Source organism: Cicer arietinum, chromosome 6 (assembly GCF_000331145.2).
Source record: "Cicer arietinum cultivar CDC Frontier isolate Library 1 chromosome 6, Cicar.CDCFrontier_v2.0, whole genome shotgun sequence".
In the NCBI taxonomy this organism is placed as follows: domain Eukaryota; kingdom Viridiplantae; phylum Streptophyta; class Magnoliopsida; order Fabales; family Fabaceae; genus Cicer; species Cicer arietinum.
In genome coordinates, this window is record NC_021165.2 from 4,165,241 (window position 1) to 4,191,891 (window position 26,651).

Genomic DNA, 26,651 nt, shown 5'->3' on the forward strand with positions numbered 1-26,651 from the left:
TGCTAGTTTAAAAAAAAAAATAGTTATATTATAAAGAACTTGCACAAAGCACTTGAAAAATTAAGTCACAAAAAAAGCATGGAGCATAATTTCTATCTCTCCCTTCTCCTTCTTTTTATCTCTCTCGTTTCTCTCTCCCTATTTTTCCTCTTCTACAAACACAAATCACCATGGAACTTACCACCGGGAAAAATGGGTTATCCGGTAATCGGTGAAAGCCTTGAATTCTTATCCACCGGATGGAAAGGACATCCTGAAAAATTCATTTTCGACCGTATGATTAAATATTCCTCCGAACTCTTTAAAACATCAATCCTAGGACAACCTACGGTAGTGTGTTGTGGAGCCGCATGTAACAAATTTTTGTTTTCAAATGAGAATAAGTTAGTGACGGTTTGGTGGCCCGAAAGTGTAATTAAAATTTTCCCAACTTCATTACAAACAAATTTTAAGGAAGAATCATTGAAGATGAGAAAATTAATTCCTCAATTTCTTAAACCCGAAGCTTTACAACGTTACGTTGGTATAATGGATTCAATTGCTCAAAAACACTTTGCTTCACTTTGGGAGAACAAAACGGAAGTCACCGTTTACCCGTTGGCCAAGAGGTACCATATTTAATCATATTTTTCTTACTTACGTATACATGCATGTGTGTTTATTTATGTATTAATTTAATTGGTTATTGAACGAACTAGGTATACCTTTCTATTGGCTTGTCGTTTGTTCATGAGCGTGGAAGATGAGAATCATGTAGCAAAATTTAGCGATCCATTCCATTTATTGGCGGCTGGAATAATATCTCTACCAATAGATTTGCCGGGAACACCATTCAACAAAGCTATAAAGGCCTCAAACTTTATAAAGAAGGAGTTGTTGAAGATAATAAGACAAAGGAAAATGGATTTGGCAAAAGGAGTAGCATCAGCAACACAAGATATATTGTCACACATGTTATTGACATGTAATGAAAATGGAGAGTTTATGAGTGAACTTGATATTGCCGATAAGATACTTGGCCTTTTGATAGGAGGACATGACACTGCTAGCGTCGCATGCACTTTCATTGTCAAATATCTCGCCGATTTACCTCACATTTATGATACAGTTTTTCAAGGTACGTCGTTATATCATTCCATTTCCAAATTATTATATAATCTTCTTTTTGTTTATATTTTTTATATTATTAAAATATCACACTCAATTAATAATAGCTCGCCCTACTTAATGCATGATATATACTATACTTTAGTGTATAATTAAATATATTTTTATTTTCTTTTTGACAAAGGTATATTAAAGATAGTAAAAAACAAGTAACATGAATTGTAAAAAAATTGAAACTTTTTTATATTTGATGTTGATGTTGATGTGATAATAAATGACACCCAACAAAAATTCAAAAAATTTGAGAGTGTTAAAAAAAAATACTACAAGTGACATGCAAGTATTTAATTAATTATAGGGTCACACTAATAAGTTCTTTAAATTTAAAAGTACTTCTTGAGCAATTAAATACAAAAATAAAAAATAAATTTTAAATATCAAATATCACTTTTTACAACTGTCAAATATGAATAATGTAACTTTTTTTTAAATAAATTCTACATTTGAATTTTTAATAAGTACTCTTGATAGTTTTTTTCCCTTAATGATGATATTTTAGTTTGTAGCTTTGGGCACTTTTTCTAAAAACGGTGTCGGTCTTACTTTTTCTAAAAACGGTGTCGGTTTTACGTCACTTCAAAATCTGATACCCATTTTCGTATGCCTGAGTATTAAATTCAATATCAAAGCTCGGTTGGTAGGAATGTAATAAAGAAATAAAAGAAATGTTCAATAAGATGAAAATTTGTTATTAAATTACTCCTTAAATTTTAAAGACGTTGGAACGTAACAAAGGCCAATATTTACTCCTTAAATTTTAGTTTAATTAATAAATATTAATATTATTAAATTAAATATTATATTTTAAATTTAAAATTTTGTGATTATTATGAATTTTTTTATAATTATATCATCTCATCTAAAAAAAATAAAATTAATAACAATGATATTTGTATGTTTGTTTTTTATAAAAAAAATATACATTATATATATTTGTACGGTGAATTTGTAATTTTTTTAGTATTATTGTTTAAAGAAGTAGTATTTTTATGTTATATTTTCTTTTTATTTACTTGAAAAAGACCAGTAGATACCTAATTTTAGACATGAGAATAGACATTATCTCACTGTAAATCAAATAGTATTTAGAAAGTGATTATTTCTTTATATTTTATTTTTAACAATATTTTAGAGTACGACATGATTAATTATTTAATTTAGAGTATTAACATACTTAAAATGTTAAGTTAATTATATGATTTTTTACGTTTTATTTTTACTTAAAAAGAAACTTGTACCGATTTTCCACTCTACTCAAACTTCTTCTTCTCTCGTCATTTAAAATGCTAAAAAAAAATTATGCAAATATTAGATATCTATGAAATAAGTTTGAAATTAATTTTTATAAAACAACATTCTGATCACTTCAATAAATTTATTTTAGGAAACAACATTACTAAGAATAGTAACATTTGCAATCATAAACACATGCAGGCACCGAGTATTTAAAGCCAAGTCTACAAGTCAGAAATTAAATATTAAATATGATGCCTCTTAATTAACATACGTCAAACTCACCGAATCTCACATGATTTGGTCGATGTTTGAATTTGAATCATGAGTTAAACTCCAAAATAATTTTCAAAGCTGATCTCATTATTTATGTAAAAGTTCACGAGTCTAATTTCGTGCTGTTTTTGACAAAATTTCAACTAACCCCAACTGACCACACCCAGCATCGGATCTTTTGGGAGCGGATAGTGGCGACGGCATCACTGTTTTTGTTTTTATTTATATATATATATATATATATATATATATATATATAAAATAATAGTATTATCAATTATTTGTATTGTTAAAATATTCTCAAACTATTTTGGTTTAAGAAAATGATATTTTCGCATTTACTCTCTTTATACATGTACCTCTCTTTTCTCAATTTATTTTTTATTTCTTAAAATTTATACTAATAAAATATAATAAATTAATACAAGTTATATATATAGATAAATTACTCAACATCGAATAATAAACTAATTAATCTCGAACAAATTATAACATTATATTTAACAACTCAACTACTAACTATTAGCAATTTTTTACATGTTATATGATATAATGTTATACTATTTTTTAATTGTAAGTTGTTTTAATTAATATTTGTATTTTTTTAGGAGTGATACGATGTTTAAACAAAGAAAATTGATACATTTTTTTAAGAAGAAAGTTTTCGACAAAGATAAAAATTGTAAAATTAATATATTTTGTTTGATTGAATTGTAAGAATTTCTAAAAACTTGTGTGAATTGTGTGACTTGTGAAAACTGTAAAACTTATGAGAATTGAAATTTTAACTTTTGCAACTTGTTTACTATGTAGAAACAACTCTTTTAATTATATATTTCTAAAAAGTATACTTTCAAATGACATATTTATTTAGAAGTATTGTTCTCTAAGACAAAAAATTATCGTTTTTTTTAAAAGTGTACATCTGAAACATATTGGAGATTATAAAAAGTTCTTTGTTTTTGTATTTCTTAATTTCAAAATCTAAGGCCGAAAATTAAATATAATGACTCACTTAACTCACTTTTAAGCTTTTATCTTTAAATTAAATTTTTGGCATTTGATTTTTCACTTAACTCACTTTTACATGAATGTCTCCAAATATAAATGATTTACATTAAACTAATTTTTAATCAAAATTAATTTTATACAAGTAATTCATTTAAATTTAATTTTTATCATCACAAAATCAAACATAATTAATATAAGTAATGAATTGAAGATTTAATCTATTAGATTACATTTTGTTATAGAAGCAACTCTTTTCACAGTACATTTTCAAAAAGTGTACTTTCAAATGACATATTTATCTAGAAATATTATTTTGTAAGACAAAAAATTATCGTTTTTTTAATATGTACATCTAAAATATAAAATTCTTTGTTTTTGTAACTTTTAATTTCAAAATCTAAGGCCGAAAATTAAATATAATGGCTCATTGTTCTCAATTTAAATATAATATTTTTTAGTGATGTTTAATTGGATAGGATAACAATTTGGTCATAACTATTTCCATTTTCACTAATGAAATATTAGAGAAGGAATTATAGAGGTTTTTTAGGATGATTTTACCCATGGAGTAATTTTTTGAAAATTCTAAAAAAAGTTCAAAACATTATTTTCAATTTTAGAAATATGTTATCTCTATTTAGTTTTTATCATCTATCTTTCACAATTAAAAATAAAAAATTTCTTTTAAAAAGTAAACTCGACCTTTAACCTTTTAAATCTATTTTTCAAAATCGAACCACTCACTCCACCATTTTTATGTGACTTTTTGAGATATAAGGAATGACAAGACAACATGCTTTACCAACACTAAAGTATATTTGTTTACCAAGATACTCACAAACAAACACTTTAACTATGTTCCTTTTGTGCAACATGTTTAGAGCAAATGGAAATTGCAAAATCAAAATCCCAGGGAGAGTTGTTGAATTGGGATGACTTAAAGAAAATGAGATACTCTTGGAATGTAGCTTGTGAAGTAATGAGAGTTGCCCCTCCACTCCAAGGAGGTTTCAGGGAAGCTATCACTGACTTTATGTTCAATGGGTTCTCAATTCCTAAGGGATGGAAGGTAAATTGAACATGTATCTCTTTTTATTTGTCTTTGTTTTACGGTTTGAAGCATATGTATGTGGTATCATTTCCATCATTATATCCTTTTTGAGATACTACATATGTTTATGTTGTTCACAACTGAACCAAGAACTAACAAGTTTGCTAGTTGGTTTGATCCCGAGTACCATATTGAGGTGGAATTGAAATGAACCGGGTTGAACAATAGTTTATTCAACCGATTTTAATTTTTTTTTATTCGTCAACCATAGTTGAACTGATGGAAACATGATTCAGAGTTCAAACTGCATGTCCAATTTATAAAACATAAGTTGTTATGTGTAGCTATTTTGTGGCCACGTTTTTTTTTATAAAACATAAGTTGTTATGTGTAGCTTTTCAGAGTGCCACTATTTTGTGGCCACGTTTTTTTTTCTAAGTCACCTAATTTTTTATTTTATTTTTTGTTATTTATGTGTAGCTTTATTGGAGTGCAAATTCAACACATAAGAACCCAGAATGTTTTCCCATGCCAGAGAAATTTGACCCAACAAGATTTGAAGGAAATGGGCCACCTCCTTACACTTATGTACCATTTGATGGAGGACCAAGGATGTGCCCTGGAAAAGAGTATGCAAGATTAGAAATACTAGTTTTCATGCACAATTTAGTTAAAAGGTTCAAGTGGGAAAAATTGATTCCAGATGAGGAAATTGTTGTTGACCCCTTCCCTATTCCTGCAAAGGACCTCCCAATTCGCCTTTATCCTCACGATGCTTAAAAAAACAAATTCAATTTGGCTTGTACAAGTCCTTGGTACTGTTATACATACACAATAAGTACATGTATATCCCAAATATTTCTCTTCCTGTAGTTGTTCTTTTACTTTTTAATATTTACATTTATCGTGCTTAAAAATAAGTACTCACAATACCTCTCGATATGTTTTTGAAGACCAATATTTGAAAATGTAACTAGGAAAGTTGTATACATTTTAGTTATAAAAAAGGGAAAACCCTGAACCAACTTAATTGGTTTGATTTGGATTGTTTCTTAAAATTTTCTACGACCACTCAAATTGTCAGCTCTTTTTTATAAAGATGAGTGTAAGTTTTTAAGAATCAAACATGGAAGTCCTATACCATAACAATCTCCTATGCATTTGAATAACTCAGCTAACTCCTTTTTAATTCATTTTATTTGAAAATTTTAATTGCTATTTCCAACACATGTAAGTACACGATACAAATCAAGTCATAAACTGTTGGCTTGGAAAACTTGTAACTTCCGCTTGATACATGGAACTGAACTATGTAGAGGGGGAAACAAACTCAGTAAAACTGAAATGTTTGGTAAACTGATATGCCTAGGATGAATGACTCCACACTCGCAAGCAATTACCATGGAGAATGACACTTTAATTTCGATAGCATACAACATGACAAATTGAGGACCAGGATAAGATATGTAGAGAAAAATAAATAAAAAATTAGAGGGACATGGTGAACGTTTGAAAAGCCATTGGGGAGATAAGAACAGAAGGCCATTTGCCCCATAACTCCGAAGTTACAAGAAATTTTACGTACAAAATTCAAGATTGACTAACATACAAAACAGGGACCAATCCAGCCATCTTGCCATCCCTGCCAGGGCGTTTCTTCTTAACCTGCAGCAAGTAGACAAATCAACAACTAATTTTCCCATGACATATTACTTCAGACAAGATACAAAGAGATGTCTCCCCAAAGACTTACATAAAACCAGCCATCTACTTCGTCCTCAATCTCTACTTCTTCTCCAGTGGTTAAACTCAACTGCCATGAAAAACAATTAATTTGATTATCTCCATATTTGCACATAGAAGACCAATCACGCGTAATATAACACATGCCAGAAAGCACAACTAAAAAAAATATATGCATAAATATTTGAGTCCTTGGGCACGAAGGAGTATCCCATTCCCAGTGGTATTAAGTAGGAGATCTAAGACTTGATCTCTACTACTAACAACTTAACCACTAACAATCTGCCTATAAAAAAAAAGTGAGCCCTTAACAGAGTAAAACCAACATTAAAATTTTAAAAAGTTAAATCAACTTACTTCATCATCTCCTCCTGCCGTGAAGTCATAAAGAGCAGTTCCAAATTGTGGATTTCCAGATGAAACTCGTTCATCATCTTGAGACCCAAAACTATGAGATCCCGTCCCTGCTAGGGGGTTCTCAAATGATTCATATCTTTGCATGCCGGGAGATGAGTATGGTGGAGGCTCTTCTCTTATCTGAAAAGAAGATTTTGAGATTTAATATCAAAACAAAAATTAGAAAAATAAAATGTAACTAAAGAGGGAAAAATAATCTTACTGGAGAACCAAGACCCTCATATATAGAGGGACCACTGCCTCGGCCAGCCTTGTCCTGCCATGGATGATTCAGATTTTCATTAGTAATTTGGAATACAAAAATATTTGGTAGCGTAGTTTGTGATGCTCCATATGCGGATGACTTAGTAGATATTCAAAGAATGATTTCACATATGGAAATTTACAAAAACATCTTCGCAGGAGAGAATGATTTATAACAGATTTGGAGAACATTTGGTACCGTAGATTGTGATGGGCGAGAACTGAACAGTGAAGGGTAGTTCATTCCACCAAAATGGGATGATATTGAAGTTTCAACCGATCCCGTTGAATCTGGTGATGATGATCCCAACGACTTTGCATCATCTTCCTGTTATTGCAAGAGATGGATTTCAGTGATACACGCCATAAATAAAGTTCAAGACCCAATGCATCTTAAAAAGATCTGCCTTAAGGTATTTACCTCTAGTTCAGTAGTTTCTAGAAGTGTTTTTGCCCACAAATCATCATAGCTAACAGAAGGCCTAGAGATAATATTCTCTTCATCAACTTCTGGGGCATCGGTTCCCGCACCGGCTAGGAATTCATTTACCTGATTCCAAGATAAAAGAACATTTTCAATTAAGGTCAACTAAGTTTCAAATAACAAAGAAAATTAGCATCTATTTCCGCATGCATGTGTGTGTGCACGCATGTGTGGGAGAGAGACCCCTTTAGTGTAATTTTGTAGAAATATATAGAAAGGAACATACTTTGAGTAAGTTTTTTGAAACAAAATCTCTTATCAGATTGAAAAGAAGCAAAGCAAAAGATATAAACACAATAAATTAACAAACTCATACCCTATTCATTGCTGGTGCATTATTTCCCCACAAGCCATCATCACCGAGGTTTGCTGCCCAAGCATTTACTAGGTCATCATCAAGGGCATCAGGCTCAGCAGCAGGTGGTGTTTTGGATTCATAGATGAGGTCAGATATACCAGTGGCGACAGCTGGGTCGCTCAAACCAGTTGATGCACTAATATTGTGGCGTGTACGATAGATGTCAATGAGCTTGGCACTGTCAAATTTTTCAGAAGAAAACCATATTAAAGAATGACACTAATACAGAACCACAGCAAATAACTGTTTCATGGTTCAACCAAAACATCATGATAAACTCTGGAAGAGAGCTATATAGATTTGTCATCTAGATACTACAGTACAGATAGGGGGGGGTTTTGGTTTTATTTGCAGGTGATTTCTCACCCGTCCCCCATTATTATTCACATTACTGAAATCTAGCTTCCAGCAGTGTATTTCACTCAAAAATACACTACCAAAAGCCATTATTTTGGGGGTGAGGGATGAGCATCTCACTTATTTGCACTCTTGAAAACCAAAATAGTGGGCTTCTTCACTTTTGCCTCTCCGTGTAACAACTCTTTTTCCTTAATATAACAATGGCAGGTGTTCAGATAATTTTTTTGATAATGCTATGCAACAAAATATAATTTGAATAAGGATAGTAAATTTGAAATGATTAAATAAATAAATAGAAACTTCAAAAATAAGTTTCTGGCCAAAATTATATTTTTTTAACTGAGGTTGGTTGCTCCTTTCTAGTTCTGTTAACAGGTTGCGCCAACAAACCACACAGTTGTCAAATCAGAAATTGAATGGCGAACCAAGCAAAGAATTAAGTCAAATGGAGGTGGATCATAAGAGTAATAAATCTTAAAACCAAAATATTTGAAAATTTATGTTCCTAAAGTTAAATTGTCCACTGTTGCTCATAACCGAAGTCACGCCCAAAATTAACCAAACAAACAAAGCGTCTATTCCTCATGGATAAAGCTTATGGGAAATGTAAGAACGTCCAATTGGATATTTACATTGTGGCTTTATTCAGGCTGCGAACATCATAATGATGCCTTCCCAATATATTATTATTATTAGGAGTCATTCCATTATAGGTTCCTCATTCAAATTTGGTTGCCAATAAAATAAATAAGAAGCCTCTAAAACCTCGGCAACTGTTGTTATAATGAACACGTGGACTTAATGCCATCTCTGGCTGCAGAGTAAGTATCAGTTATGAAGACCTCATTTGATCTCTTAAATTGTCAATTCCTGAGAACAGATGGACCATTTACAGACGAAGTCATAGCATAACAAAAACTACATCCTCTGACATCACAAAGGATAGACAAGAAAGGAACATATTCAGATTGTCCCCTTTGGAAGACAAACTAGTTTATCTAATTACTAACACGCACCAGATAAAACATGTGACAAACAACAATCCCAACCAATGCTCAGCACCTGCTGCTTCATGGAGTAAAGTTTATCATATAAGAAAAATACTTTGAGAAACTGTCAAGTCAGATGCCTTTTCCATCCCAATCCAATGCTCAACAGTTAAGCATATGACCGTTACAGAGTGAAATATGTCAGAATATAAATGGAAAACAAGATATACAAAAACTGACTGACAGAAGACAGTTATCAAGTTAAACCAACGATTTGAGAAAAATCAAATACTCATAAAGATCAGATTTACTTTTGAAACAGGCGAAGGCTAATGACTAAGCTACAGATACATTAAGGTTTTTATATATGCATTATAAACTTAACGAAACAGAGCTCTAAATAAAGATATAAAGTCAGAACCAAAAAAAATGTGAACACTCAACCTAAACAAAATTCCTCAGCCCATTTTGAAAAGTTATCCCCACTTCTGATGCACTCCATGGTAGGCAGAAGCAAAGAGCCTGATATGATGTTATCTAAACCCAACTCAAGTGAGGATGATGTGTTGGTGAGTATGAACCATGCTAAGCTTAAAATTTGGAGTGTACGAAAGAAAGAAGAAGAGAGAGAGGAGTGGAAGGAGTAGTGGCCACCTGGCAGGCAGTTAGTATTTTCCCCTAATAAGAAAGGAGTACGGGGTGTGGGGGAAAGGGAGGCATTCATCAGGTTTTATTACCATAGCGGTTAGGCAGTGAGGAAATAGTTTTCTCTCTACTGAGGAGCATTTCCTGTGGTTTTCTCATTGTAATCGGTTTCATATTTCCATTTTAATTAAATATTATTCCATTCACCATTAATATTTCTACTCTGCTCTATCAGAGCCTAATAGTTTCTTTAGATACAACATGAGTAATTTGCATGATTAGTCCTGTAAAAATATGTTATTTGTGTATTTCTTGTGTCTAATGAGATCACACACCTTCCTATTTATAATAATGCTGCAATAATTACATTCAATGTCTAGAAAATTGTATTGATTAGGACTACAAACAATTAGTCTAGGATGTTGCACAATCAAAGAATAATTAAAAAATACACTAAATGTTAACACTCCCCCTCAAGTTAAAGCTTACTATGCTTTAAGCTTGTTACATCAAAACATTTTATCACAAATAAAAAATGAAACTAAGTTGACTATTGTTGGGCTAGTTTGAAAAGAGAAGGCACCATTAATGATTCATGTGTGAAAGAATCACCACTGAATTGATCATCGGTGGGAATAAAACGCACTACTAATTGATTCATATGTGGGAATAGAGTCACCACCGGATTGATCTTCAGTGGGAATAAAAGGCGTCACAAATATGATTCATATGTGGAAATAGAGTCACTACCAAATTGATCGTCGCTGGGAATAAAATGATTGTCTGAGCAAATGGTACCTTGTCCTTGAAACTAAGTTCTCACAACAACATATACAATGCAGAACAAAGAGTTGAAAAATGAGAGGTTGCTGAAAAATCACATCATGAAAAGACCTGCAGAAGGGGGCTGGAGACAGGTGCATGCATTCTCACGCACGGATTTGGTGGAGGCGTGTGGGACCAATACATAGAGAAGACAGACGCGCGTGACAGCGTGTGCAATGTTGATTGGCGACGGGAGAAGCACCGTCGTGCTCGCCGGAGGATTGCGCGGCGGTATTTGTTGGTTTTGGATGTGCACTACAAAAGGGGCAGCTGGTGTTGGCACAGCTGTAACAGAGTAAAATAAAATAAAAAGAACAAAACAGTGACAGCTAGTGTAAAGCACAGCTGTGTTTGAAAAAAAGAAAAAAGTCACCGGAAAAACACATAGTGAAGGCAGTGCTTTTGAGGCCGGTTGTAGCGTTGTGGCTGGTTGCTAGAAAGGCAACCGGATTGATGGTGACAGATGACTGTATGAAGCCAAAAAATTGAAAGACTAAAAAAGGTGGTGTTGCCAGCGGCATTTGCCACCGCCGGCAGCAGTGGTGAAGCACAAAGACGGGTCACAGAATCAGAACTTGCTCTGATACCATGTAAAAATATGTTATTTGTGTATTTCTTGTGTCTAATGAGATCACACACCTTCCTATTTATAATGATGCTGTAATAATTACGTTCAATTCCTAGAAAATTCTATTGACTAGGACTACAAACAATTAGCCTAGGATGTTGCACAATCAAGGAATAATTAAAAAATACACTGAATTTTTACAAGTCCGAATACAGAATGCACTTTAATAGTTTAGTACCTTGTTGGGCCCAAAGGTAGATACTTTGCTCTTGGAACATAACAAAACAATGAGACAAGGTCCAGCAACCTTTCATGGGTTTCATATAGTTTCTTCAGTTCATCATCAGTCCACTCTTTCTTAGCATTGTCATGATTACGTATTTCCCTAATCATAATCAAAAGCTCGTGAATGTTAGTAATCAGGATCAGCAAATTTGAAGCAAGCATAAAATTAGATATGGTTCTCACTTGATCAAATCATCTTGTGCTCTATACATCTCATCCAGAACCTTTATCATAGGACTTAATAAAACTCCAAGGCCTGTACCACTAGCTCCTTGATCTTCTCCATTGCTAAGATGGACATCAGAGAGCTGCGACTGCAGACCACCTTGTGCCAAAGTGTGCAGAAACTCATAAATCTGTAACCTGAAAGGTTCACCAGATCTAATTGCAATTGTTGTAAGAGCCTGAGCAGCAATGATTCGAATCTGCGAGTCCATTAACAGAGAATAATAAACAGCAAGAACAAATAATGTAGTAAAAATATGCATAAATTATAAATACCAAGCGATTGAATCTGACTAAAACTTTGGGGAAGTCAACTAACATTGCACTATAATTATAAAATGCATATCAATGCTCATAAAAATATAGTGCAATGCCACTTGACAAATCACTCAACCTGAGATAAGGGTAATAAAGAGGTAAATAAAGGAAACTGACTCAGATGAGTTATACCTCCCAGCTTCCACTGAAGGCACACCTCTGAAGCCTAGTCAAGGCACCAGCTAGAGTAGGGTTACGAGAACTAGCAGCAGCTACCATTTTATCAGCATCTAACATCATCAATGCAGTACCAGGAGGCGTAGCAGATTCCCAAGCATATTCGGAAGCAGCATAATTTGCATTTTCTCCAAGAAACCATACCTAAAACCATAAGTAAGTGGTCAATACGAAGAGAAATTTAATTTGACATATGATTGGGTTACATAAGTGGAATACGGTTTTCTGTATAAATAACAATGCTTACAGCAGCTTGGACTAGTCTTTGTAATGCAAGAGCAGACTTAGGATCAGATGCAGACACTCTGTCCACTGACGTCAGACCAAGCATAGATCCTGGTTGTGGAGGTGGTAGATCAAGAACAATTGTGACTGCTTCTAAAGCTTTATGTTTCCCATCAGGACCAGCTCCAACAAGACAAGTCTGAAAACAGATTATTCGTTTAGTAAATGATCCATTTAAGTCAAATTCATTGCTGAAACTTAAAATTGATTATGCAGACATGGTATCAGTTTGTATGAATGCATTTATATGTGCATGGATGTGTTGCTTCAAAAGTTTTATGGTTTGCATCTATCTCTACTTTTCATCATTTCCTCACTCCATCATAAACAAATGCATATCAAACAATTAACAAGTTCAAGAAGTTGTCAAAGTAAAAATATACAGACTTACTTTCCAAAGTAGTTGTAGCACATCAGCATCGACCTTTCCTGGAACTTTAGTAGCAAATATTCTAGCAATTTCAAGAAGAGTAACAGCCATATCTGGAGAAGCCTTCAAAGCCAAATTGAAATTAATGTTAAGGAAATTTTATGCTATCCATTATGCATGAATACAAAAGCACACATCCACATTGCTTGCATGAAGTAGTACAAAGTTTACAAGGAAGGCTGATAATATGACAAAGTTATGTCACTTAAATTGGAGAGCTTACACACTCAATTAAAGCACCAATAACTTTCATCCTAATTCAGGGCAGGGACAAACAATGTTTGAACATCATATTGAAAAAACGCATATGCAGACTGTTAGAATATTAGAAAATATCTTATAATATCTTTTATTTTATATTAGAGTATCTTGAGTTATTTTCTATGATCAATTTATAATCATAGAGAATCTTAAAATATCTCTTATTATTATTATGATTTATTCCTAATTTAGGATTTAGTCTATGTTTCTCTATAAATAGAGATTAGTATTGAGTCTTTTGTAATCAAGTTAGCATTAAACTATTATCAATAATATTCAAACCCTTATTATTTATCTCCTCCTTTTCTCTAAAATCCCACAATTTCAACACAGACAACAATGTTTGAATATTTTTCAACAAATGACAACTTAACCAAGAAAAATATACTAATAAAGAATAGGTGTTTGGAACCCAGAGAAATTGAAAGAAAAAGAAGATAGAAAAAGTCAAAAGAATATAACTATTGAAAACTGAATAGAGAATGATCACCTCCATCCTTCCATCCCCAATTTAGATCTAACTAATCTCCTCTTAACTAACTAACCAACTGTCCCTAACTAATCTTCCTTCTCTCCTATCTTCACAATACCGCCGCGCCTCAATTTCATACTTGTCCTCGAGGTAGCAATCTGATAATTTTCCTCTAGTTCAATAGTACATGAAACCAGAGTCCCCCCTCCAACCTGAGCACTATGGATGGTGAATCTAGCAGTGGGGACCAGATGTCTTAGAGTTCCACGAGGTAGGCACATACCTATGTGCCTGCCCACAGAAATTCTGTCCATAAAGACTCCGAAACCAGCCTACTAGACATTGCAAGTAGACTGGTGTTCAGCAGCTCCGACAGAGGTGGCAGGTCGACCAGACTGTCTTGAGACTCACACCATATATTGTCACTTGCTTCCTTCTTTTCTTTTCCACACTCTGCTTTCTTGTTACCCACACCTTCCACTCTCTTTTCACTGTGACTCTCCCTTGTCACAACTTTCATATTCTCCACTGATGCATCAATGATGTTTTTGCACGCAGCTTCTAATTCTTTGTGCTCAGCTTCTTTACCATCAACATCACCTGAACCTCCTCTACCCTGTTCTCAACCTCAAGCATCTCTACCAAAGGGTCTTCCTTTGTTTTTGTCACTTTATATGGTTCTGGTTTTGCTTATTGGTTCTCCAGCACATTCTCCCATGGATAATCTGATTTTGGTTTTGTTTCTTGATTTTCTGACATCTTCCCATTGGCCAATTTAATTGTCTTCTAGAGATTCTTTTTAAAAGCCCTAGGTATGAAAGGGGTTAGGATTGCCTATACTCGAGCTATCAAGCGTATGTATGAGGAGGTCTCGACTAGTGTGAGGACGCAGGGTGGTGCCACAAAAAGAGGACGCAGGGTGGTGCCACAAAAAGAGGACGCAGGGTGGTGCCACAAAAAGAGGACGCAGGGTGGTGCCACAAAAGATTTTCCCATAACAACAGGATTGCATCTAGGGTCAACTTTTAACCCTTATCTTTTTACATTAGTTTTGGACATACTTACTAAACACATCCAAGAGCCAGCACTGAGATCTTTTTACATTAGTTTTGGACGTACTTACTAAACACATCCAAGAGCCAGCACTGAGATACATGCTTTTTGCAGATTGGTTTTGCTTATTGGTTCTCCAGCACCTTCTCCCATGGATAATCTGATTTTTTATTTGTTTCTTGTTTTTCTGACGTCTTCCCATTGGCCAATTTAATTGTCTTCTAGATAATTTGTTTGAAAAGCCCTAGGTAAGAAAGGGGTTAGGATTGCCTATATTCAAGCTATCAAGGGTATGTATGAGGAGGTCTCGACTAGTGTGAGAATGCAGGGTGGTGCCACAAAATATTTTGCCATAACAACAGGATTGCATCTAGGGTCAACTTTAAAACTGTATCTTTTTACATTAGTTTTGGACGTACTTACTAAATACTTCCAAGAGCCAACACTGAGATGCATGCTTTTTGCTGATTATATAGTCCTACTTGGAGAGTCGAGGGAGGAACTAAATGGGAGGTCAGAGACTTGGAGACAAGCCTTAGAAGCTAATGACTTCCACTTGAGTAGAGAAAAGACAGGGTATATGAAATGCATGTTTAGCAAAAGGCAAAGTATTTCTAACTTTGAGGTGAAAGTTGGAGATCATCTCATACCATAAGTCACACAGTTTAAATATCTTAGGTTCATAATACAAATTGGCGGAGAAATAGACGGAGATGTAAACCATAGAATTCAAGTTGGCTGGTTGAAATGGAGGAGTGTCTCAAGTGTTTTATGTGATGAAAAAGTATCACTCAAACTAAAGGAAAAAGTTTATCGCACGATTGTAAGTCTAACGATGTTGTATGGGACAGTTTTAGGCAGTAAAAAACTAACATGATAGAATAAGTGTAACAGATATGAGAATGTTGCATTAGATGTGTGGAAAAACTGGACAAGATAGAATTAAGAATGACAACTTTAGAAATAGAGTCAAGGTAACACCTATCGTAGAAAAGATGGTGGAAACTTGGCTTAGGTGGTTTAGACATGTTGAGAGAAGACCTGTAGATTATGTAGTAAAAGTAGATCAAATGGAAGGTAGTCAAATCGCTAGAGACAAAGAGAGACCTAGAAAAACTATTAAAAAAGACCTAGAGATTAATGAATTGAATAGAGATATTTTATATGATAGAATGTTATGGCACTGCTTGATCTATTAAGTCGGCCCTACTTAGTGGGATAAGGCTTAGTTGTTTTTTTGTCATCCAACTGTATGTGTCCCTTTCATTAAAACCAACCAAGTCCTCTATCTTCACCCAAGAACAAGACTTGTCATATTCCAATTCCAAAGACTCGTCATCCATGTTCTGTATGATGCATACTTGATTGTGATGGCAGCTTGTGCACATTTGTCTCCTCTTCATTGAGTTTGATTCCACATTACATAGCATTTTCTATCTCTTCAATTCTGCCATGCTTCTTCATAATCTTAGTGTAGCTGGAGTGCCAAGAGTCAAGACGCTTATCTTAGAATAGATGGAACCCCAAGAAGGTGGTTATTGCCCCCCCACCCCAATTGTTGGTCCCTTCGTCATTCTTCCTCAACGAAGATTTCCAGCTAGCCAAACCAATTTTTCAGGAACCCAGAGAAATTGAAAGGAAGAAAGATAGAAAGAATCAAGAATAGAGAGGTGTGTTATTGAAAACTGCAAGAAACAGATAATAGAATTCTCCCCAAAGGGTTTTCCTTCACATGAGATCTCTCTCCTTTCGCTCACAAGCTAATGTACAGAATAATCCTCTCCATCCGCCAACCCCCTATTTATTTATCGAACTAATCTCCTCTTGCCACTAACTAACTGACTGCCTGACTGTCCCTAACCAATTTTCCTTCTATCCTATCCTAACAGTTGGTCTTTGACTTTCAGCAAAATAACCTATGTTTTTAGCAACAAAAAAACCCAAGGATTAATCCTATCATATTATATCCACCACCCATTCGAGTGATGGTGTATTAAAGAAACCTGAGGGTGCTTAAGAGTGATAACCATATTATTGATAAGAGATAATTCGTTTACCTTAAAACGAGCATGTAGAGTGAGCAGTACATCATTCAATAGAGCTGCTGGCCAAGCTGGATCAGAAAGTTCTGATGCAATAATAGATTCTAGTTCATCAAATGAGTCGATGGGGCCTTGCATCCAGATTAATGCCTTGATCACCATGGCTCTTACATAAACACATTCACAGGCAACTGTTGTCCGTACCACTTCCATTAATGAAGCCAACATGCCCGCAATGGTATCTCTACCAGCAGTTCCATTAGATATTGAAGAAGTTCTTCGAATACCTACGTGATGGTATCAATTATGTAATTAGATAGTAGTTCAGCATGCATGGTGGGACAACAGATTATCTTATTTGTGCATCAACCTGATCATCATATAAGACTACAGATTACACACTTGCAGAAACATGCAAAAATAACTGACTTCATACAGCATAAATCATAGTGTTCTTGTTAGAATATATGAGAAATATCTCATGGCATCATTACTCTTTCATATAAAAGCTCTGCGTCAGAGAACTGGCAGACATCTTTATAAAAGTTCTGCATCAGAACAGAGTAGATTGTTTTCGTAACAAGACAGGCATGATTAACCTTTATGATACAGCTTGAAAGGAGGGTTAGACAAGAATATAAATGTGCTAGAAGTATTAAACAGGGATTGTACTGTGCATGCAGTAAGCCTACTTTACTAGTAGCCTAGTACAAACTACAAATAAACACTAAAGTAGCCTAATCAAGTAAGTGAATCCAGTAAACAGGAACACTCCAATCTCGCTCTCTCTCTCTCTAAAAAAGTAATCAGAACACAACAAATATAACGTTATCAAAAACCTGAAAATACAAACAAAAAAGAATAACCCAACCAAAGGAACAACATAAAAACCAAAAGGGAAGAGTGTGAAAAAAATAGCAAAGTATCTAGAAAAATATCACAACTTCGAAGGATCAACATTCCTAAAAGCTTTAGTTGTTTGGTGAAGGCCCAAGATTGGTTTTATATCTCTAACGGTGATATTTGATATTCAAGAACCTTTGTAAACAACTGAATCAATATCTAATCATCTACATCCATAATAATGATGATGACGACCATAATGATAAAAAGACAAAAAACCTTGTTTATATTTCTACGCAAGCATAAACCATTAAACAGATAAAACAACATTACTTTCAGGATGTGTACTTTCATCTGAATCATTCAAATCTGTGGCCTCAGCAAATGTATTGACATCTGCTCCTTCTTCAACATCCTGTATGCCCAACGCAAAAGCAGCGGCCCGACTTTTCCCCATCTCCTGTACAACTCTAGCTGCTGCATGAAGCACAGGTCTAGAAAAGCTACGGAAAGAACTCTCTAACCTGAAAAGCAGTAAATAGTAGGCGGTGTGCATGACTATTAGGCAATTTCTACTTCAGCCAAATTTCATGACTTGAGAATTCAAGGAGACAAAATAGACATGCATGCAGGAAGAAAAAAAAAAGAGTTCCTGAACCTTCTCATTACAAGTTTTATAAGAGGCTGTGGTCGTTTTGTCTTCTGTGATTTATCTTTTGAACTTTCTTTTGATGATGCATCTGGTAACTTGAGAATCTCCCTGGTCAAACGATACCACCCAGAAGCACGCTCATCGGTCCTAAAAAGTATAAACATGATACGATTACAACCCCTCCAATGAAAGGACAGTAAAAACTTCCACAGAATTTATAACCTAGTCAATCAAAGATTTTATGGTTACACAGGAGAGAATAGAGACTTCACTAGATAATATAAATCACACCTCTCAGTGTTATCATATTTTCCAAGTACACACAAAATTGCCTCAAAACAGACTCTTTCACTGGGATCCAACAGAAGTTGATAGAGCACTGACATGAACTGGGATCTAATATCTGGTCTCTCTGTACATGCATGTAAACAGAAATTTAATAATCACAAACTTCCCAAGGATCATTTTCATTAAACGACACAAGGATCTAAACACACCAACCATCTAAAGCTCTAGCTCTCGATATTGTACAGCATAATCTCGCTAGAGAAACTCTAGCAAGAACATCGTGCAAATGGAGAACATCTTGTAAAGCCCCTGCAACATACACCAAAAAATCATGACCAAACAATCTTTTGTGCAAAAACATTAATATAGTAATCAAAATCCATAAGGCCTAACTTCTTAGTATAAAACCAACAACTTAGAGCTGAAAAACTCAAGAATCAAGTATGCTACCATATTCTGTGTTTCAATTTTATGGTTACCTGAAGTAATGTGGGAGTTCCTTTCCACACACACACAAAACACAAGATAAATCTTTAGTAATATAGGTGCTTCGATATTTTATCAACACAAAACTGGTTCTTAGTCCTTAACTACTGGTTTTTACTGAATAAAGAAAACATCACATTCAAAGTAACATTCAAACAAAAAAGAGGAAATGAAGGAAGCTAGAGATGATGAAGATCCAATGTGCACATACCTTTAGGCTGCACTTGCTTTCCTGCAGAAAAGTACCCAGTAAGTCTTAATTTAGGGTAATAGACTATGGTAAATTCATTTCTAACATTTAATTACAGAAGAATGTGATAAATGACCGTTAAAATGGAAAATTATCATGAGGATTGTATTATTACCCAAGGCCATTGCAACAGCATAAGGGTCCCTTGCAGCTATCTCAGAAACAATTTCCAGAGAATTCCTCACAGCAACTGGATCGGCAGATGAAATCCTGAAGTCAACTCTGTTTAGTCCTAAGAACTATAATACAGCAGAAACAAGGGAGAATTGCAAAAGCTAATAAACTATGAAAAGTTAATGTCAGCTCTAAAATATAAGAAAAGCAAGAAGCAAAAATAATTTCAAACAAAAAAAAGGCCATGAACTTTCATGTTCCTCTAAGCCCTGGTTCCTGAAATTTCCAGAAGCCAGTGTTCCTCTCAGTTGAATGATACCAAACTACTGTAAATAAAATTTATCTCCATAACACTATTATTGTTCTTCCCAATATTTTTAAACCTATGAAATGTTCTTAAATTGATGTACGTGTCTATGATATGTGTTTTAACCGCTGAGCTCAAGAAACAGATTGGAGGACACGCAGCAAGCCACATGTCAAAAACTATTTTTCATTTAAAAAGCATTAGTATTAGGAAGAAAGGAGGGAGGGAAAACATAGCAAAGGGGAAAACGAACTATCCCCAGTAATTTAAAAAAGAAAAAACAAGAAAATAGAGAGAGAACTAAGAATGCAGTAAGATATGCAAACCCCTTTGAGAAATTCAACTAACTGGGGATTAAACAGGATTCTAAAAATAAAATCAATAAAAACTTGCAAACCACAAACAATATTCAACTGTTAGGCATATTAAGACTACATAATACTCTTCTACTGAAGTTCTTTTATTCCAATTTGTTGTATCTGCTAATGTGTATCCAGCCTTCGCATGTTATTGCCTATGGTTGCTGCTTTCTCATGTGTCACTAATAGTGCCATCCAGTATCTTCTATTTGTTTAATTTTGTTTGTTGCATGATCCTAGAATTTTGTATCTTCTATTAGAGTCAGCTTAGTAACTAAAAGTTGGTTACATTTGACATCTCCAAATACTGAACCAATGAAAAATACCCATAAAATAGGATTAACCCTGCCATATATCATCTGAATAACCAAACCAGAAGGCATTGCAACACTCAGAGAAAAGAAAGGATAAAGGAAGATTATAACTTCAAAATGAATTGGCTTAAATACATTTGGTACCCTATTTTGCATCATTCACAATTTTGGTCCTCTAGTTTTCAAAATGTCTAATATTTTCCCCACTTATGCATTGAGATTTGGAGGCTGAAGTTTGATGATGTGGCAAGTATGATGCTTGTGTGGAAAAGGAGTTGATGACATAGAATTGAGTTGACAAATGAGAACCTACCTACAAAGTGTTTTGCATCAAATTTGGTTACTTTTGTGATATAGACTATTGTATATTTTGATGACATGGAAATGAGTTGTTCAGCGAGAATCTACCTAAACAATGAGATGTCAGTTGCCACATAAGCATCACCATCAAAATTCAGCCCCAAATGCATAGGTGGAGAAAATGACAAATAATTTGAAAATTAGAGAACCGAAATTGTGGATGTAGAAATAGAATGACCAAAATTGTGAATGAGACAACATATGGGGGCCTACAATTGTATTTAAGTCGAATGAATTTCTAAGAACACACGTGAATAACATTGACCCTAAGGTTGATATACACCCATTCTGACAAAGGTGAAAAGCCTTACTTAACTCTTCATTACCAATGCAAAAGAGAAAGAGGTTCTGAAGGGAAATTCCATAAATATGAAGTCAGTAAGGCAATATTTTTAGATGGTTTTATTGAAAAAAATTGTTTTTGATGGCGCCTAATAACATTGAGTGGTCTATGTATTCAACCTTGCCCGGTGGGTTAAGGTTCTCCTCTGTAGTTTTTTATTCTCTAGGCCTAACCATGAGCTGAAACATGCACAGAAGCATGTAAAAAAACTTCTTCCTAAGAATATTTGTATGCGGGTCTTCTATTATACTCAAGCCAAATACACCACAAAATAGGAAAGAAAGTACAGTTCTGTAACATGTTACTTAAACAAACTCATGCATGTGATATGCAGAAGAAAACTCATCTGCCTGTTGCAAAGAAAAGCTCCAGGTAATAATTAGTATTGATTTGATATAAGAGCAACTTACCCTAGTACCGCATAATGCAGAAATGCTGGATTTCCAGGATCTAGAGGGAGTCTTCTCAAAGCACTCAAGGTAGCATATTGTAGATTGCTTCGGATGATAGACTACATGATCAATAAAATTAGAAACATAAATAAGACTGCTAACAAAAATAACATGGTATATATTTGACAATATTAAGTTTATCATAAAATGTTTGCAGATTATGATAAATCTTGGTATACATTACATCATGCAAAATTAAAATACAAAGATCTCTGATAGGATATCATATTACAAATAAAATAAATTCCCAAAAATAAAAACCAGCTCTAAAACGTAAATTAGACCCTTTAATTGGTGATTCAGATGCAACAATTGAACCAATTGAATATTGCATGAGGAAAATCCCCAATCGAATCAATCAGGGAGAAGCTACGAGGAAGCTAAGAAAGCCAAAACCCTATGCTACAAATTATTTAACTTTTAAGAATTATTGGTCAAAGGTATCAAACTCTAATTGAAACAGAAGGTTTCCAAAGAAAACCATGCTACACAATTGAGTTCATGGAGAGATTCATCTCAAGACTTTCTACTTCATACCTCTATTTCATCCTCTTCTCACCCAAGACGGCCTTGAATCCTTGATGGATCTCAAATTTAATCAATTAATCTTATCGGGACTTGCCAATTGGATTTTGGAAAGTCTCCTTTGTCGGATCATTTTCCCTCTTGGTTGGCTTTTTACATGCATCATCTCCTATTTTCGCATTCTATGCTTATCATTTCTGTCTTTACCTTTTTTCTTCACATATATTGAGGAACTTCTATGTGGGGAAACATCAATATATTTGTTATATTATCAGGATCTATTGTTTTGCTCCTAAGAAAGAAGAATCTAGTATCAAGAAGAATGAGAGAGAACAAAATTGATGAAATAGCTTGCTATGACTGCGTCATCTTTAAGAGCCTAGAATTTCGCACAGCTTTGAAGGGCTAGGTGTTACAGTTCCGTAAGGAACTGAAAAATATTCACTTTAAGTTTAGATATGTATGTATAAACATGCACTCACATATATCAGGACAAGAGAAAGAATAATTCAAAGAAATAGTCGTACTTCTTTATCACCACCTTTAGCTCCAAGTAAGCCCTTCTTTCGCTTTTGTGAAGGATCGCCAACCTGAAAATTGAAAACAAAAGAACTTTTTGAGAACTGTGGAGTATCATTAACCTGGAAAGCTAAAGAAAGTTGAAGTTCCATATTTTCACAACTCTTCTGACAAAGAAATAACCCTTTTTAGAGAAAATAAAGTCAGAAAAAGGGAGAAAAACATGTCCTCCAAACTGAAAAACTAAATTGAAAAGGCAGAAGATACAAAATGACATCCAGATGATGAAGCTCTCCAAACATATCAATATGTAAAACTCTTTAGAAGAAACCATGTTTTGAACAACATAGAGAAGTTATGAAATTCTTTTTTACCCAAATCAAGTACAGGGACAGATTTTTATTTAAAGATATGTGCATTTTGGCCCCCTTTTCTGACCAAAGACCCTAATCTTAATTAAAATAAAAAAACTCCAAAAGCTGAAGGCATACCCCAAGACACACAAAACATGTCAACAGTTCCGAACAACTAATTCTAAATATAGGCAGCCACAGGAATAATTAAAAATGAATGTACAAAAGTCAATATCTTATATGCATTAAAAAATAACGGGAAAGCACAAACCTTCTCTAGTATGCCAAATACAATTTCATACAATCTGGATAAAACTTCAGAGTTAGTTGAAGGAGCGTATGTAAGCGCCTTCAAGGATTGCAGTCTTCGAGCATGAACTTCAAAAAGACAAGTTGAACAGGAATCAAGACATTATCTCAAAATGGAAGACATACTTGATACTTCAAGTTCAACAACCTATGTTTAACAACAATATGCCCAATGTAATTTTCTAATAGGTTCAACTCATATTTACCAAAAATAATCCACTCTATCTGCAAAATTACAAAGATTTATTATGGAGATTATTTAATTATATTATATAACCGTTGTACTGTATTACTGCAATTTCGACAATACCACCACGTGGACATATATACATTGAGATCCAAAAACAAAAAATACTGATTGCATTTGCCTTGATTTCAGCTATGGAAGCTTCATTGAAAAGATTTCTAATCAAGTAAAAGGCATACAAGCAGCATCCTTCTCAAGATACACTTTAATTTCCTATAGTTCTTGCATAAAATTAATCATTCATCAATTTCCAAATAAACAATAAAATTGTTGACTGCAAATTAGATATCATTGCACAATTGCATAACAGAAAACTTCAATTCAAACTTCAATTTAAACTTCAATTTAAACTTCAATTTATTTCTCATTTCCCACAGGGATTGCAGAGTTCTTTTACAAGAGGGTACCGCAATTCAAAGGCGAAATCAGAGATAGCCAGGCTCCATGGTTAAAACATAAAAGGATTCATCGGCCATGCCAGTTTAGTTCTCATGTCCAGTTTTATTAGTCAGACCATATTATCAACCAATTTCTTCATTTTGTTCATTCTTTATATCCAGGCATTCCCTTCTGAACAAAAAATTACATTTCTCTTAGTTCCTCTCTCTTATGTGCCAATCTCACTTTGTGCTTTGAGTCTCCATAAGCAACTTGGTAATTTCCCATCTCTCCATCCTTTTGTATCCTTCTCAAACGTATTGATGTAAAGGACAATAGAGAAGAAAGAACAAATGTCTTGTCATTTATTACTATATAATATGACAAAGCGTGTGGTTTGAAATTTCTTAACATCTTCAGGTAAATCCATTTACAAAATCAATGCAACAAACATGGAATTCATCCACTCCGTATGAGTTCAATGTAATTTGCTTACATGGAATGAAATTCAAATTAACAGCCCAAGAGCAACAATAGCTTATATCTCCTTCTAAAATCAAGGTAAATGATAACTGTGCATGTGCATAAATATACGCTTCATGCCATTAAAGGTTTAAAACCATAAAAAAAAATTAAAAAAAAAAAAGAGATTAACCCTTACATTCTACATCAGCATTTGAGGCTTCTGCACTAAGTTGTTCTACTATTCGCGGCACAACATCGGCTCGAGTAACACCTCCAACGGCATCGATGTCAGCCAGAGCATCCCAGTTAGGGGTGGGTATCCCACCACCTGAGCTCAAACCTTGGGAACCAGTGTCAGATAAAATTCTGGCCAGATAGTAATAGACATATCGCAGGACGCTTTTATCCTCACACTGCTGATTAAGCTACATAGAAAATACAAAGACGTGATTTTCCCAACGTAGTCAGCAAAGCAAACTAATTTCACAAGGAAAATGCAATATGCCACTATAATGTACATTTCATAGAACATACAATTCAGCAGTAGGTCCATACAGTAAAATTATGAACTTCCACAAAAAACAACAAAGGCATAGAAAAAAGCACCTAGGGACCTAAACAAGTTTCAATCTGACATGCAAAAAGAATAACACAAACTACTAGGGTTTAAAATAAAGAAGTGAAGAAGACAGTTTAAAGGGAATTGGAGCATACCATGAGAAGAGAAGGAGCCAACGAAGGGTCGACAGAATTATAAACTGCGAGTTTTGGAAATACATGCTGCACTAATTGTCTCTGCGAACTTCTCTGAAACCATTTTACCATAAAAAACACATATATGAGAAGTTTTCCGCATTCCAATCCAAACACGAAAGCACAATCTCACAAATAAAGATACCACAATTACCTGATCAGAAGTAGCAGCTAGCTCATGGATACTTCTGGCGAGTTGTGAATATGAAACTGGCTGCAAAAGCAATGATCAAACACACAGGATCACGCATCATTATCAACATATAATAACATAGCACTTTCAAGTACATGTACAAAACCAATGTTCTTAAACTAGAAACTAATTGATCTAAAATACACAACCTATGTAGTAGTACTAATACTTCAGATGGAAGGTGTGTCAGGTGTCTGACATGTGTGGGGTCAAACATCAATACAAGTCGTAGTTACATTCAATTACTTTCATTTTATTCAAATTTTATCGGTGTCAATGTGCAGGTATTGGCGTCATTTCAGTGTCCGTGTATGTGTTGGAAGTTCATAGCGTACAACAAATTAAGTACCAAATTATTTATTGCTATGATAAGAAAGAAAAAGAAGAAGAAATCGCAGAACCTTTTTCTTTTGCTTTTGAGGCATGATATTGGTTCTAACTGCAGCTTTAGCAGCGGAAATGGTGTCATTCTGGATCTGCAACAATGCGGCTCTCTTCGATCTCCTCTCCGTAGCAGGTTTACCTAACGACGAAGGTAGAGATGCCGGTGGCGTTGCTGATGGAGATGGAGCCGCAGTAGACGAAGATGAAGATGCCGGCGCCGGAGTTGGATCAGCCGTTATCAGATCCATTAGCGTGGTTCCGGAAGAGTCCTGCATAAATCAAAAGTTAGGAACGTGAAGCGCGAAGTTCGAATTTCGTAGGGATATGAAGTGTGAGGCAGTGAAGGACTTACCGCCATTGGATTTGGTTGTTGTTTTGTGAATTGTGAATTGTGATCGCTGTTTTCTGATTATGTTGTTCTGTGTTTCTTTCTGCTGCTTCCTCACCGTGAGGGTGGCCAACCGTGAAAATGGACGACTACCGGCAGCTTTATTATTTTATTATTATTTCTTAAATTATTAAAATTAAAATACTACTTTAGCCATTCCTTTATGCATTTCTTTTATTTTCTTTAATATTGAGTTTTTTAAAATGATTAAGGAAAAATAAATTACCTGCATTATGCAGCTCATATTAGTAAATTGAATTAGGATGCAAGTTCAAATCTACAATACTAATCTTTAGTATTTAGTGTGTATATTTAGTGAATATGTCACATACAACAGCAAGTCAAAACAATAGAAAATTAGTTTTCCCTTAAATTTGTTAATAATGGACATGTTTTATTACCTTTATCAATCTAAAACTCTTTTTGTATTGTTAATATCCGTCAAATCGAA

The 26,651-nt window shown here is 34.3% G+C and overlaps 2 protein-coding genes across 3 annotated transcripts; one reads left to right on the plus strand and one right to left on the minus strand.

Annotated features, from left to right (window-relative positions):
• Positions 1-6,403, plus strand: LOC101507937 (beta-amyrin 28-monooxygenase). Its single transcript, XM_004503505.4, has 4 exons — positions 1-608; positions 699-1,117; positions 4,569-4,756; positions 5,219-6,403. Exons 1-4 carry the CDS (start codon positions 79-81, stop codon positions 5,516-5,518), a joined length of 1,437 nt encoding a protein of 478 aa, XP_004503562.1. The 5' UTR covers positions 1-78; the 3' UTR covers positions 5,519-6,403.
• On the minus strand, positions 6,000-26,323 carry LOC101508253 (uncharacterized). 2 transcript variants are annotated; one of them, XM_004503506.4, is made up of 27 exons: positions 26,165-26,323; positions 25,830-26,081; positions 25,390-25,449; positions 25,197-25,289; positions 24,679-24,907; positions 23,355-23,461; positions 22,739-22,801; positions 21,645-21,745; positions 19,553-19,647; positions 19,399-19,419; positions 18,915-19,010; positions 18,705-18,825; positions 18,420-18,560; positions 18,095-18,285; positions 16,934-17,205; positions 13,052-13,153; positions 12,623-12,799; positions 12,331-12,519; positions 11,839-12,080; positions 11,609-11,755; positions 7,942-8,161; positions 7,563-7,691; positions 7,341-7,469; positions 7,101-7,154; positions 6,839-7,018; positions 6,492-6,551; positions 6,000-6,403 (listed from the first exon to the last, which is right to left on the minus strand). In XM_004503506.4, exons 1-27 carry the CDS (start codon positions 26,168-26,170, stop codon positions 6,329-6,331), a joined length of 3,552 nt encoding a protein of 1,183 aa, XP_004503563.1. In that variant the 5' UTR covers positions 26,171-26,323; the 3' UTR covers positions 6,000-6,328. The 2 variants fall into 2 exon arrangements, with proteins under 2 accessions (XP_004503563.1, XP_004503564.1); XM_004503507.4 differs by lacking the exon at positions 26,165-26,323 and having other exon boundaries at positions 25,830-26,087.
• Positions 26,324-26,651: the final 328 nt, after the last annotated feature.